The sequence below is a fragment of the Oryzias latipes genome, chromosome 8 (genome assembly GCF_002234675.1).
Source record: "Oryzias latipes chromosome 8, ASM223467v1".
In the NCBI taxonomy this organism is placed as follows: Eukaryota; Metazoa; Chordata; class Actinopteri; order Beloniformes; family Adrianichthyidae; genus Oryzias; species Oryzias latipes.
The window spans coordinates 127,373-142,597 of NC_019866.2; the positions used below are offsets into that span (position 1 = coordinate 127,373).

The 15,225-nt window shown below is 45.3% G+C and overlaps 1 protein-coding gene across 8 annotated transcripts in view; it reads left to right on the top strand.

The window, feature by feature from the left end:
• Positions 1-881: 881 nt before the first annotated feature.
• The window catches only part of LOC101162572 (serine/threonine-protein kinase WNK1), a 35,959-nt gene continuing 21,615 nt past the window's right edge, over positions 882-15,225 (top strand). For 3 of the 8 annotated variants that reach the window (XM_023957160.1, XM_023957161.1, XM_023957164.1), the window contains exons 1-6: positions 893-1,762; positions 2,011-2,395; positions 11,947-12,119; positions 12,309-12,529; positions 12,610-12,767; positions 12,839-12,927. In XM_023957160.1, coding sequence (XP_023812928.1) covers positions 2,057-2,395; positions 11,947-12,119; positions 12,309-12,529; positions 12,610-12,767; positions 12,839-12,927 — 980 coding nt within the window. In that variant the 5' untranslated portion in view covers positions 893-1,762; positions 2,011-2,056. Of the gene's footprint in view, positions 1,763-2,010; positions 2,396-11,946; positions 12,120-12,308; positions 12,530-12,609; positions 12,768-12,838; positions 12,928-15,225 lie in introns of all 8 variants that reach the window. The other 5 variants (XM_023957167.1, XM_023957163.1, XM_023957162.1 and 2 more) reach the window with 5 other exon arrangements.

The window sequence follows — 15,225 nt, forward strand, 5'->3', positions numbered from 1 at the left end:
GAAAGAGGAAGAGTGAAACAGAAAGAGGAAGGGTGAAACAGAAAGAGGAAGAATGAGACATAAATAGGAAGAGTGAAACAGAAAGAGGAAGAATGAGACAGAAAGAGGAAGAGTGAGACAGAGAAATAAATAGTGAGACAGAAAGAGGAAGAGTGAGACAGACAGAGATAGAGCGAGACAGAAAGAGGGCGAATGAGACAGAAAGAGGAAGAGATAAGCAGGCAGAGAAAGAGTGAAACAGACAGAGAAAGAGTGAGACAGAAAGAGGAAGAATGAGACGTAAATAGGAAGAGTGAGACAGAAAGAGGAAGAGTGAAATAGAAATACGAAGAGGAAGACAGAAAGAAGAAAAGTGAGGCAGACAAAAAAAGAGTGAAACAGAAAGAGGAAGAGTGAGACAGAAAGAGGAAGAGTGAGACAGACAGAGAAAAAGTGAGACAGAAAGAGGAATAATGAGACATAAATAGGAAGAGTGAGGCAGACAGAGAAAGAGTGAAAGAGAACGAGAAAGAGTGAGACAGAAAGAGGAAGAGAGAGAAATAGTGAGACAGAAAGAGGAAGAATAAGACATAAATAGGAAGTGTGAGACAAAAAGTGGAAGAGTGAAACAGACAGAGAAAGAGAGAAACAGGAAGAGGAAGGGTGAGACATAAATAGTTAGAGTGAGACAGAAAGAGGAAGAGTGAGACAGAAAGAGGAAGAATGAGACAGAAAGAGGAAGAGTGAGACAGAAAGAGGAAAAATGAGACAGAAAGAGGAAGAATGAAACAGAAAGAGGAAGAGTGAGACAAAAAGAGGAAGAGTGAGACAGAAAGAGGAAGAGTGAGACAGAAAGAGGAAGAGTGAGACAGACAGAGAAAGAGTGAGGCAGACAGATCAAGATGGATAGAGAGAGTAGTTTCTGAAAAAATTGTTGTGGGGTGAAGTATAGAGGAGAAAACCAAAGACTACATTGGTCATTAAGAGTGAACGCATCAAAAAAGTGGGGTTTGGGTTCAGATCACTTTATATTTTTTCTGCTTGGACGTTTTGAAAGTTTCTGCTGGAGTTAAACTGTCATAAAAATCCGTCAGAAGGTCACAAGAGAGGACTTTGTGGATAGAGTTGTGACTTTAGTGGAACGGCTTTTTAGTGGCTAACAGGTCCTCGTTAGCTTGATTTCTAAAGCTTTTTTTATAATAATCTACTGCCAGCTGTGAGTTCTTCCCAGCTCTGTGCTTGAAGAAGATAAGCCTTCATATATGAGGATTGTGTAACCTTGTTTTGTGTCTCTCGTGTGTAAATGTGTTGTTCTCTGTCCGTCCTGCAGCAGGACAGTAGCCTGAAGATACAAACACATAAACACATTTTCCAGAACAATCTTCAGTCAGCATTCCTTCAGCTGTGCCTGTGAGACAGCGAGCAGGGCTGCAGAACCAGCTGCTGTTTGTTTATGTTTGTGTCTTCAGATAATCTGGAAGAAACAGAGCGCTGCAGCCATGACGTCAAGTGGGAGGAGAAAGTAGCCCTATCAGGCAGGTGACAGGTGTTCGGTGGGCGGGGCTTACAGCACCACCAGCCTGTTCCACGCTGATAGAGCTTGAGCCGCGAGGTTCCAGCTGACGTGAGCGGAGCTGCTGTCAGAGTTCTGAGGAGGGTCTACAGGTGGAGGTTCTGTCAGAGTTCTGAGGAGGGTCTGCAGGTGGAGGTTCTGTCAGAGTTCTGAGGAGGGTCTGCAGGTGGAGGTTCTGTCAGAGTTCTGAGGACCTTGCAGCTGGCGGCGGTAAGTACAGTGTGCTCGGTGGATCGATCCGTTCTCGATGATGACAGCTGCATCGGTGCTTTGGAAACAGCAGCCTTCCAAAATAAAAGTCTGAACATTTTCAAACATCTAAAACAAACTGCTGAAGCTTCAGGACGTTCTTTTTGAGTTATGTTCTGAAACTAACTATGATGCTGAAATAGACTCCACCCACTACGGTTGTTTCTCTGCTGACCTTTGACCTCCAAACATCCGGGTATTTTTGCCAGGAGCTCCCCGTCGTCACTGAGGTACTGGTGCTGTTGGGTCACAGAGATGCTGCACTCCGCTGAAGATGAAGAAGAGGAGAACTCTGCTCTTCATCTCAAGGACTCCGACCAATCAGAGGCTTCCGATCCACACACAGGTCATGATGTCAGCTCAGACTCTGCCGATGAAATGGGCATCAATCTCTCAGAATTAAACAGTGAGATATTACCATGGCAACGCACCCAGGAGGAGGAGCACGACGAAGAGGAAATGAACGCTGTGGCGTCGTCGCCTGATGGGCGGTTCCTGAAGTTCAACATCGAGATCGGGAGGGGCTCCTTCAAAACCGTTTACAAAGGGCTGGACACGGAGACCACAGTGGAGGTGGCCTGGTGCGAGCTCCAGGTGAGACGCACAACAGACACACAACAGACTCACAAAAGACTAACAACAGACCCACAACAGACTCAAAACGGACTCACAATAGACACACAACAGACTCACAAAAGACTAACAACAGACTCACAACAGACTCACAACATACACACAATAGACTCACAACAGACTCACAACGGACACACAACAGACTCACAACGGACTCACAACATACACACAAAAGACTCACAATAGATACACAACGGACTCACAACAGACACACAATAGACACACAACAGACTCACAGCAGACACACAACAGACACACAACAGTCTCACAACAGACTCAAAACTGACTCACAATAGACACACAACAAACTCACAACGGACACACAACATACACACAATAGACTCACAACAGACTCACAACGGACACACAACAGACTCACAACAGATTCACAACATACACACAAAAGACTCACAATAGATACACAACGGACTCACAACAGACACACAATAGACACACAACAGACTCACAGCAGACACACAACAGACACACAACAGTCTCACAATAGACTCAAAACGGACTCACAATAGACACACAACAAACTCACAACGGACACACAACATACACACAATAAACTCACAACAGACACACAACAGACACACAAAAGACTCACAATAGACACACAACGGACTCACAAAAGACACACAATAGACATACAACAGACTCACAACAGCCACACAACAGTTACACAACAGACACACAATAGACTCACAACAGACTCAAAACGGACTCACAATAGACACACAACAAACTCACAACGGACACACAACATACACGCAATAGACTCACAACAGACTCACAACAGACACACAACATACACACAACAGACACGCAACAGACTCAAAACGGACACACAACAGACTCAAAACAGACTCACAACGGACACACAACATACACAAAAAAGACTCACAACGTACACACAACAGACACACAAAAGACTCACAATAGACAGACAACGGACTCACAACAGACACACAATAGACACACAACAGACTCACAACAGGCACACAACAGACACACAACAGACACACAATAGACTCACAACAGACTCAAAACGGACTCACAATAGACACACAACAAACTCACAACGGACACAAGACATACACACAGTAGACTCACAACAGACTCACAATAGACACACAACAGACACACAAGAGACTCAAAACAGACTCAAAACAGACACACAACAGACCCAAAACAGACTCACAACAGACTCAAAACAGACTCACAATAGACACACAACAAACTCACAACGGACACAAAACATACACACCAAAGACTCACAACAGACTCACAACAGACACACAACAGACTCAAAACGGACTCACAACAGACACACAACAGACTCAAAACAGACTCACAACAGACACACAATAGACACACAACGGACTCACAACAGACACACAATAGACACACAACAGACTCACAACAGACACGCAACAGACTAACAAAAGACTAACAACAGACACACAACAGACTCACAACAGACTCAAAACGGACTCACAATAGACACAAAGTAGACTCACAACAAACTCACAACAGACACACAACAGACACACAATAGACTCACAACAGACTTAAAACGGACTTACAATAGACTCACAACAAACTCACAACGGACACACAACATACACACAATAAACTCACAACGTACACACAACAGACACACAAAAGACTCACAATAGACACACAACGGACTCACAACAGACACACAATAGACACACAACAGACTCACAACAGGCACACAACAGACACACAACAGACACACAATAGACTCACAACAGACTCAAAACGGACTCACAATAGACACACAACAAACTCACAACGGACACACAACATACACACAGTAGACTCACAACAGACTCACAACAGACACACAACAGACACACAACAGACTCAAAACGGACTCAAAACAGACACACAAAAGACTAACAACAGACTCACAACAGACTCAAAACAGACTCACAATAGACACACAACAAACTCACAACGGACACACAACATACACACAAAAGACTCACAACAGACTTACAACAGACACACAACAGACTCAAAACGGACTCACAACAGACACACAACAGACACACAACAGACTCAAAACAGACTCACAACAGACACACAATAGACACACAACAGACACACAACGGAAACACAACATACACACAATAGACTCACAACGTACACACAACAGACACACAAAAGACTCACAATAGACACACAACGGACACACAACATACACACAGTAGACTCACAACAGACTCACAACAGACACACAACAGACACACAACAGACTCAAAACGGACTCAAAACAGACACACAAAAGACTAACAACAGACTCACAACAGACTCAAAACAGACTCACAATAGACACACAACAAACTCACAACGGACACACAACAGACACACAACAGACTCAAAACAGACTCACAACAGACACACAATAGACACACAACGGACTCACAACAGACACACAATAGATACACAACAGACTCACAACAGACACGCAACAGACTCACAAAAGACTAACAACAGACTCACAACAGACTCAAAACGGACTCACAATAGACACAAAGTAGACTCACAACAGACTCACAACAGACACACAACAGACACACAATAGACTCACAACAGACTCAAAACGGACTTACAATAGACACACAACAAACTCACAACGGACACACAACATACACACAGTAGACTCACAACAGACTCACAACAGACACACAAAAGACTCACAACGGACACACAACGGACTCACAACAGACACACAAAAGACTAACGACAGACTCACAACAGACTCAAAACGGACTCACAATAGACACACAACAAACTCACAACGGACACACAACATACACACCAAAGACTCACAACAGACTCACAACAGACACACAACAGACTCAAAACGGACTCACAACAGACACACAACAGACACACAACAGACTCAAAACAGACACACAATAGACACACAACAGACTCACAACAGACACACAACAGACACCCAACAGACTCACAAAAGACTAACAACAGACTCACAACAGACTCAAAACGGACTCACAATACACACACAACAAACTCACAACGGACACACAACATACAAACAAAAGACTCACAACAGACTCACAACAGACACACAACAGACTCAAAACGGACACACAACATACACACCAAAGACTCACAACAGACACACAACAGACACCCAACAGACTCACAAAAGACTAACAACAGACTCACAACAGACTCAAAGCGGACTTACAATAGACACACAACAAACTCACAACGGAAACACAACATACACACAATAGACTCACAACGTACACACAACAGACACACAAAAGACTCACAATAGACACACAACGGACACACAACATACACACAGTAGACTCACAACAGACTCACAACAGACACACAACAGACTCAAAACGGACTCAAAACAGACACACAAAAGACTAACAACGGACACACAACATACACACAGTAGACTCACAACAGACTCACAACAGACACACAACAGACACACAACAGACTCAAAACGGACTCAAAACAGACACACAAAAGACTAACAACAGACTCACAACAGACTCAAAACAGACTCACAATAGACACACAACAAACTCACAACGGACACACAACAGACACACAACAGACTCAAAACAGACTCACAACAGACACACAATAGACACACAACGGACTCACAACAGACACACAATAGATACACAACAGACTCACAACAGACACGCAACAGACTCACAAAAGACTAACAACAGACTCACAACAGACTCAAAACGGACTCACAATAGACACAAAGTAGACTCACAACAGACTCACAACAGACACACAACAGACACACAATAGACTCACAACAGACTCAAAACGGACTTACAATAGACACACAACAAACTCACAACGGACACACAACATACACACAGTAGACTCACAACAGACTCACAACAGACACACAAAAGACTCACAACGGACACACAACGGACTCACAACAGACACACAAAAGACTAACGACAGACTCACAACAGACTCAAAACGGACTCACAATAGACACACAACAAACTCACAACGGACACACAACATACACACCAAAGACTCACAACAGACTCACAACAGACACACAACAGACTCAAAACGGACTCACAACAGACACACAACAGACACACAACAGACTCAAAACAGACACACAATAGACACACAACAGACTCACAACAGACACACAACAGACACCCAACAGACTCACAAAAGACTAACAACAGACTCACAACAGACTCAAAACGGACTCACAATACACACACAACAAACTCACAACGGACACACAACATACAAACAAAAGACTCACAACAGACTCACAACAGACACACAACAGACTCAAAACGGACACACAACATACACACCAAAGACTCACAACAGACACACAACAGACACCCAACAGACTCACAAAAGACTAACAACAGACTCACAACAGACTCAAAGCGGACTTACAATAGACACACAACAAACTCACAACGGAAACACAACATACACACAATAGACTCACAACGTACACACAACAGACACACAAAAGACTCACAATAGACACACAACGGACACACAACATACACACAGTAGACTCACAACAGACTCACAACAGACACACAACAGACTCAAAACGGACTCAAAACAGACACACAAAAGACTAACAACAGACTCACAACAGACTCAAAACAGACTCACAATAGACACACAACAAACTCACAACAGACACACAACAGACACACAAAAGACTCAAAACAGACTCACAACAGACACACAATAGACACACAACGGACTCACAACAGACACACAATAGATACACAACAGACTCACAACAGACACACAACAGATACGCAACAGACTCACAAAAGACTAACAACAGACTCACAACAGACTCAAAACGGACTCACAATAGACACAAAGTAGACTCACAACAGACTCACAACAGACACACAACAGACACACAATAGACTCACAACAGACTCAAAACGGACTTACAATAGACACACAACAAACTCACAACGGACACACAACATACACACAGTAGACTCACAACAGACTCACAACAGACACACAATAGACTCACAACAGACTCAAAACGGACTTACAATAGACACACAACAAACTCACAACGGACACACAACATACACACAGTAGACTCACAACAGACTCACAACAGACACACAAAAGACTCACAACGGACACACAACGGACTCACAACAGACACACAAAAGACTAACGACAGACTCACAACAGACTCAAAACGGACTCACAATAGACACACAACAAACTCACAACGGACACACAACATACACACCAAAGACTCACAACAGACTCACAACAGACACACAACAGACTCAAAACGGACTCACAACAGACACACAACAGACTCAAAACAGACACACAATAGACACACAACAGACTCACAACAGACACACAACAGACACCCAACAGACTCACAAAAGACTAACAACAGACTCACAACAGACTCAAAACGGACTCACAATACACACACAACAAACTCACAACGGACACACAACATACAAACAAAAGACTCACAACAGACTCACAACAGACACACAACAGACTCAAAACGGACTCACAACAGACACACAACAGACTCACAACAGACACACAATAGACACACAACAGACTCACAACAGACACACAACAGACACGCAACAGACTCACAAAAGACTAACAACAGACTCACAACAGACACACAACAGACACACAACAGACTCAAAACGGACTCACAACAGACAAACAAAGGACTAACAACAGACTCAAAACGGACTCACAATAGACACACAACAAACTCACAACGGACAAACAACATACACACAAAAGACTCACAACAGACTTACAAAAGACACACAACAGACAAACAACAGACACACAACAGACTCAAAATGGACTCACAACAGACACACAATAGACACACAACGGACTCACAATAGACACACAAGGGCCTCACAACAGACACACAATAGACTCACAACAGACACACAATAGACTCACAACAGACTCAAAACGGACTTACAATAGACACACAACAAACTCACAACGGACACACAACATACACACAGTAGACTCACAACAGACTCACAACAGACACACAATAGACTCACAACAGACTCAAAACGGACTTACAATAGACACACAACAAACTCACAACGGACACACAACATACACACAGTAGACTCACAACAGACTCACAACAGACACACAAAAGACTCACAACGGACACACAACGGACTCACAACAGACACACAAAAGACTAACGACAGACTCACAACAGACTCAAAACGGACTCACAATAGACACACAACAAACTCACAACGGACACACAACATACACACCAAAGACTCACAACAGACTCACAACAGACACACAACAGACTCAAAACGGACTCACAACAGACACACAACAGACTCAAAACAGACACACAATAGACACACAACAGACTCACAACAGACACACAACAGACACCCAACAGACTCACAAAAGACTAACAACAGACTCACAACAGACTCAAAACGGACTCACAATACACACACAACAAACTCACAACGGACACACAACATACAAACAAAAGACTCACAACAGACTCACAACAGACACACAACAGACTCAAAACGGACTCACAACAGACACACAACAGACTCACAACAGACACACAATAGACACACAACAGACTCACAACAGACACACAACAGACACGCAACAGACTCACAAAAGACTAACAACAGACTCACAACAGACACACAACAGACACACAACAGACTCAAAACGGACTCACAACAGACAAACAAAGGACTAACAACAGACTCAAAACGGACTCACAATAGACACACAACAAACTCACAACGGACAAACAACATACACACAAAAGACTCACAACAGACTTACAAAAGACACACAACAGACAAACAACAGACACACAACAGACTCAAAATGGACTCACAACAGACACACAATAGACACACAACGGACTCACAATAGACACACAAGGGCCTCACAACAGACACACAATAGACACACAACAGACACAGAAAAGACTCAAAACTGTTCACAGAGTAAAACAGAAGGAGTCAGGCAGGATAAATCAGCAGGACTTAAAAGAGACTTTAAAGAATTCAAAAGGATCTGAGGCTTGCTGATGTTCTCAGACACAACATTCGACATAAACATGGAACTTTTCACAGCAGCCTGATCCTCAGTCAAGGAGTTTTGAAACATCTCTAATGAAACATGAAGCCCGTCTTTTTTCCATTCACGCTCCGTGCGACAGCAAGAGCGTCTGAGCGCACGAGTGCTTTTGTTTATCCAAGGCTCCGGGGCCGGTTTACAGCGTTTAACCTTAAATGGAGCAATAACGTCTAAAATGCCAACAAACAGAGTTAAAATTGCACGCCAAAACACTGTCGTGCGTGTTGACGGTGTCCTCTCCAGTACAGACTGTGCTAACATGACTCAGCACTTTGCTGGAGCACTGAAACACACATGATATCTGTGTGCACGCACATGGCTGCTGCTGATAACACACATGCACGTGTGCGTTCTGGTTTGTCACATCGCAGAGTTTGATCAATAAATGATGTAAGATTGACACAAATTATAATTTTGTCGCCTGGAAACGCACTTTAATTCAAGTCAATTCAGTTTTATTTGTATAGCCCAAACTCACAACAACAGTCGTCTCGACGGGCTTCGTATCAGTAATTGAAAAAGTAAAACAAAAAATCAAAAGGATCATGAAAACATAGAATTCAGTAGGAGAATATTAAAATGAACTAACAAACTGACTAAACTAAACTGGCATCCCTGCCCTTAGACCCCCCTTCGCGGTAAGGAAAAACTCCTGAAAAAACCGGATTCCGGAAAAAACGAAGAAACCTCGGGGGTGTCCACATGAAGGAGGGATCCTCCCCCAGGACGGACAGGCGATTTACCAGAACTCTTAGAGAAGAATTAACTTATCTAAATCTACAACTACATATATAAAGTCCAGCAGACGAGCTTCATACAGATGGAGTTGGGGGGGCAGTCAGGGGTGCGAGTCGAGCCGGAGACAGGAACCACAGCCAGGTGTAGGAGCAGGAGCAGAGACGAGGTACTCGGTCAGGAACTGGAGCACGGATGAAACAACTGAAAGAGGAAAGAGGGACAATACATGAATCACTGCACCAAACAGAGGCATGGAGAACTAAATGATGAATAATGATCAAGAATAGAGGAGAGGAAGGGTAGAAGTAGATGAGAATAGAGGACAGAACCCCAGAGCACCATAGTTACCCCAGCTTCAACTTTTAGCAGCCTTTTAAAAGAAATAGTTATTATTAAGTTTAATTTAAACAAACAAACATTAAGTTAAATAATCTCTGAATACTAACTAGTCTGACAATAATCCTGTCCACAGAGGAATGTTTTCAGTCTAACTTTGAATGTAGAAACTGAGTCGGCCTCTCTTACATGAGCTGGGAGTTTATTCCATCAAACAGGGGCTTGGTGGCTTTAAACAAAGGTCTGAATGTTACAGATGTCCTTGAACTGTTCATGTTTGACCTTGAGGTTTAGAGAATTCCTCCAGGGTTTTGCTTTCTTTTTCAATTCAATCATTTCTTGTGTGTTCAGGGGGGTGTCCATGTGCGAGTGCATGTACATTTGTGCATGTGTGTGTCTGTGTGCACATTTGTGTGTGTTTGTGCATGTGCGTAGGTATGTTTGTGCGTGTGTATTTGTGCATGTGTTTGTGTGTATGTGTGTGATTGTACGTGTGTGTGTGTGTGTGTGTGTGTGATTGTACGTGAGTGTGTGTGTGTGTGTGTGATTGTACGTGAGTGCGTGGGTTTGTGCATGTGTGTTTGCTTGTGTTTTCGCATGTTTGTGCATGTGTGCATGTTTCTGTATGTGTGTGATTGTGCATATGTGTGTTTGTGCATGTGTGTATTTGTGCATGTATGTATTTGTGCATGTGAGTGTTTACGTGTGCGTTTGTGTATGTTTGTGTGTGTCTGTGTGCATTTGTGCATGTGTGCATGTTTCTGTATGTGTGTGTTTGTGCATGTGTGTGTGTTTGTGCATGTGTTTGTGTGTGTGTTTGTGTGTGTGTTTGTGTATGTGTTTGTGTGTGTCTGTGCATTTGTGTGTGTGTGCATGTTTGTGTATGTTTGTGTGTGTCTGTGCATGTGTGCATTTGTGTCTGTGTGCATGTGTGCATTTGTGTGTGTGTGTGCATGTTTGTGTGTGTTTATGCATGTGTGTATTTGTGCAGATGGCTCAGAATCATGAAGCTCAATGACCGTTTGTGGTTTTTCGTTGGGTCAGGTTCTGACTTGAGGAGCAGATCTGGCTCCTCACCTTGAAATGGGAGCCAAAGGCCGGACGCCGTCACGCCTGCAGGAAGCGGCGGGCCGTTAACCGTGTTGTGGGCTCATTAGCTCATGGGGGCTCAGCGTCCTTCAGCTTTTCTCAGAAACTGTCTTGTTGCTCAACAGACCCACCGGCTGAGCAGGGCCGAGCGTCAGCGTTTCAGCGAGGAGGTGGAGATGCTCAAAGCGCTTCAGCACCCCAACATCGTCCGTTTCTTCGATTCCTGGAAGTCCGCGCTGAAGGGCCACAAATGCACCATCCTGGTGACGGAGCTCATGACGTCTGGAACGCTGAAGATGTAGGTCCAGAACCGCTGGTGTCTGGTTCTATTCCCACAGGTTGTGTTTACGTCAGTCCCTGGACTGAGGGTGACCGTGGCTCGGTTGAGTCACATCAGCCGACAACGTGAAGGAAGCACGGCTTCGCTCAAACGCCACGCCCAACCCCCCGCCACCTGAAGCTCTACAAGCTCTGCTGTCTGCTCCAGGTACCTGCGCAGGTTCCGTCAGATGAAGCTGAAGCTGCTGCAGCGCTGGAGCTTCCAGGTCCTGCGGGGGCTTCACTTCCTGCACTCACGTTCCCCCCCCATCATACACCGTGACCTCAAATGTGACAACATCTTCATCACGGGTCCCTCCGCCTCCGTCAAAATCGGAGACCTGGGCCTGGCAACGCTGAAGAAGGCCTCGTTTGCTAAGAGCGTGATCGGTGAGAGCCGAGGAGGCGTCCGAGTAACCCAAAGACAGACGGGGGAGGGGTCCTCATGAGGGTGTGTCTGTGGAGTTTAGGAACGCCGGAGTTCATGGCTCCAGAGATGTACGAGGAGAAGTACGACGAGGCTGTGGACGTGTACGCCTTCGGCATGTGCATGCTGGAGATGGCTACGTCCGAGTATCCGTACCACGAGTGTCACAGCGCTGCCCAGATCTACCGCAAGGTCACCAATGTAAGGCCACGCCCACTAGAGGTCCCACAGCTGCCCCCCCGGTGTCTCATCGCGGCTTGTCTGACTCTCAGGGAATCAAACCGGACAGTTTCTTCAAAGTGGAAGTTCCAGAACTGAAAGAAATCATTGAAGGCTGCATTCGGACCAGGAGCAGTGAAAGGTACCACGAGTACTGGCCCCTGCACCTCCGCCGCTGCCCCTAACCTTTCTTCTGCTTTCTGCTTTCCTCATGCATTTCCTGCTTCTGCTTTTGCCCTTTCCTCCTACACTTCCAGCTTCTGCTTTTGCTCTTTCCTCCTGCACTTCCTGCTTTTGTTTTTGCCCTTTCCTCCTGCACTTCCTGCTTTTGATTTTGCCTTTTCCTCCTGCACTTTCTGCATTTGCTTTTGCCCTTTCTTCCTGCACTTCCTGCTTCTGCTTTTGCCCTTTCCTCCTGCACTTCCTGCTTCTGCTTTCACCCTTTCCTCCTGCACTTCCTGCTTTTTCTTTCGCCCTTTCCTCCTGCACTTCCTGCTTTTGTTTTTGCCCTTTCCTCCTGCACTTCCTGCTTTTGTTTTTGCCCTTTCCTCCTGCACTTCCTGCTTTTGCTTTTGCCCTTTCCTCCTGCACTTCCTGCTTCTGCTTTCGCCCTTTCCTCCTGCACTTCCTGCTTCTACTTTAACCCTTTCCTCCAGCAATTCCTGCTTTTGCCCTTTCCTCCTGCACTTCCTGCTTTTGCTTTCGCCCTTTTCTCCTGCACTTCCTGCTTTTGCCGTTTCCTCCTGCACTTCCTGCTTTTGCTTTTGCCCTTTCCTCCTGCACTTCCTCCTGTTGCTTTAGCCCTTTCCCTCTGCACTTCCTCCTGTTGCTTTTTCCCTTTCCTCCTGCACTTCCCGCTTTTGTTTTTGCCCTTTCCTCCTGCACTTCCTGCTTTTGTTTTTGCCCTTTCCTCCTGCACTTCCTGCTTTTGTTTTTGCCGTTTCCTCCTGCACTTTCTGCATTTGCTTTTGCCCTTTCTTCCTGCACTTCCTGCTTCTGCCCTTTCCTCTTGCACTTCCTGCTTCTGCTTTCACCCTTTCATCCTGCACTTCCTGCTTTTTCTTTCACCCTTTCGTCCTGCACTTCCTGCTTCTGCTTTCTCCCTTTCCTCCTGCACTTCCTGCTTCTACTTTAACCCTTTCCTCCAGCAATTCCTGCTTTTGCCCTTTCCTCCTGCACTTCCTGCTTTTGCTTTCGCCCTTTTCTCCTGCACTTCCTGCTTTTGCCGTTTCCTCCTGCACTTCCTGCTTTTGTTTTCGCCCTTTTCTCCTGCACTTCCTGCTTTTGCCGTTTCCTCCTGCACTTCCTGCTTTTGCTTTCGCCCTTTTCTCCTGCACTTCCTGCTTTCACCCTTTCCTCCTGCACTTCCTGCTTTTTCTTTCGCCCTTTCCTCCTGCACTTCCTGCTTCTGCTTTCGCCCTTTCCTCCTGCACTTCCTGCTTCTACTTTAACCCTTTCCTCCAGCAATTCCTGCTTTTGCCCTTTCCTCCTGCACTTCCTGCTTTTGCTTTCGCCCTTTCGTCCTGCACTTCCTGCTTTTGCCGTTTCCTCCTGCACTTCCTGCTTTTGCTTTTGCCCTTTCCTCCTGCACTTCCTCCTGTTGCTTTAGCCCTTTCCCTCTGCACTTCCTCCTGTTGCTTTTTCCCTTTCCTCCTGCACTTCCTGCTTTTGTTTTTGCCGTTTCCTCCTGCACTTTCTGCATTTGCTTTTGCCCTTTCTTCCTGCACTTCCTGCTTCTGCCCTTTCCTCTTGCACTTCCTGCTTCTGCTTTCACCCTTTCATCCTGCACTTCCTGCTTTTTCTTTCACCCTTTCGTCCTGCACTTCCTCTTGTTGCTTTTGCCCTTTCCTCCTGCACTTCCTGCTTTTGTTTTCGCTCTTTCCTCCTGCACTTCCTGCTTTTGCTTTCACTCTTTCCTCCTGCATTTCCTGCTTTTGCTTTCACCCTTTCCTCCTGCACTTCTTACTTCTGCTTTCACCCTTTCCTCCAGCTATTCCTGCTTTTGCCCTTTTCTTTTGCACTTCCTGCTTTTGCTTTCGCCCTTTCCTCCTGCACTTCCTGCTTTAGTTTTTGCCCTTTCCTCCTGCACTTCCTGCTTTTGCTTTCACCCTTTACTCCTGCATTTCCTGCTTTTGCTTTCTCCCTTTCCTCCTGCACTTCCTGCTTTTGCTTTCGCCCTTTCCTCCTGCACTTCCTGCTTTTGCTTTCGCCCTTTCCTCTTGCACTTCCTGCTTTGCCCTTTCCTCCTGCACTTCCTGCTTTTGCCCTTTCCTCCTGCATTTCCTGCTTTTGCTTTCGCCCTTTCCTCCAGCAATTCCTGCTTTTGCCCTTTCCTCCTGCACTTCCTCCTGTTGCTTTTGCCCTTTCCTCCTGCACTTCCTGCTTTTGCTTTTGCCCTTTCCTCCTGCACTTCCTGCTTTTGCTTTCGCCCTTTCCCCCT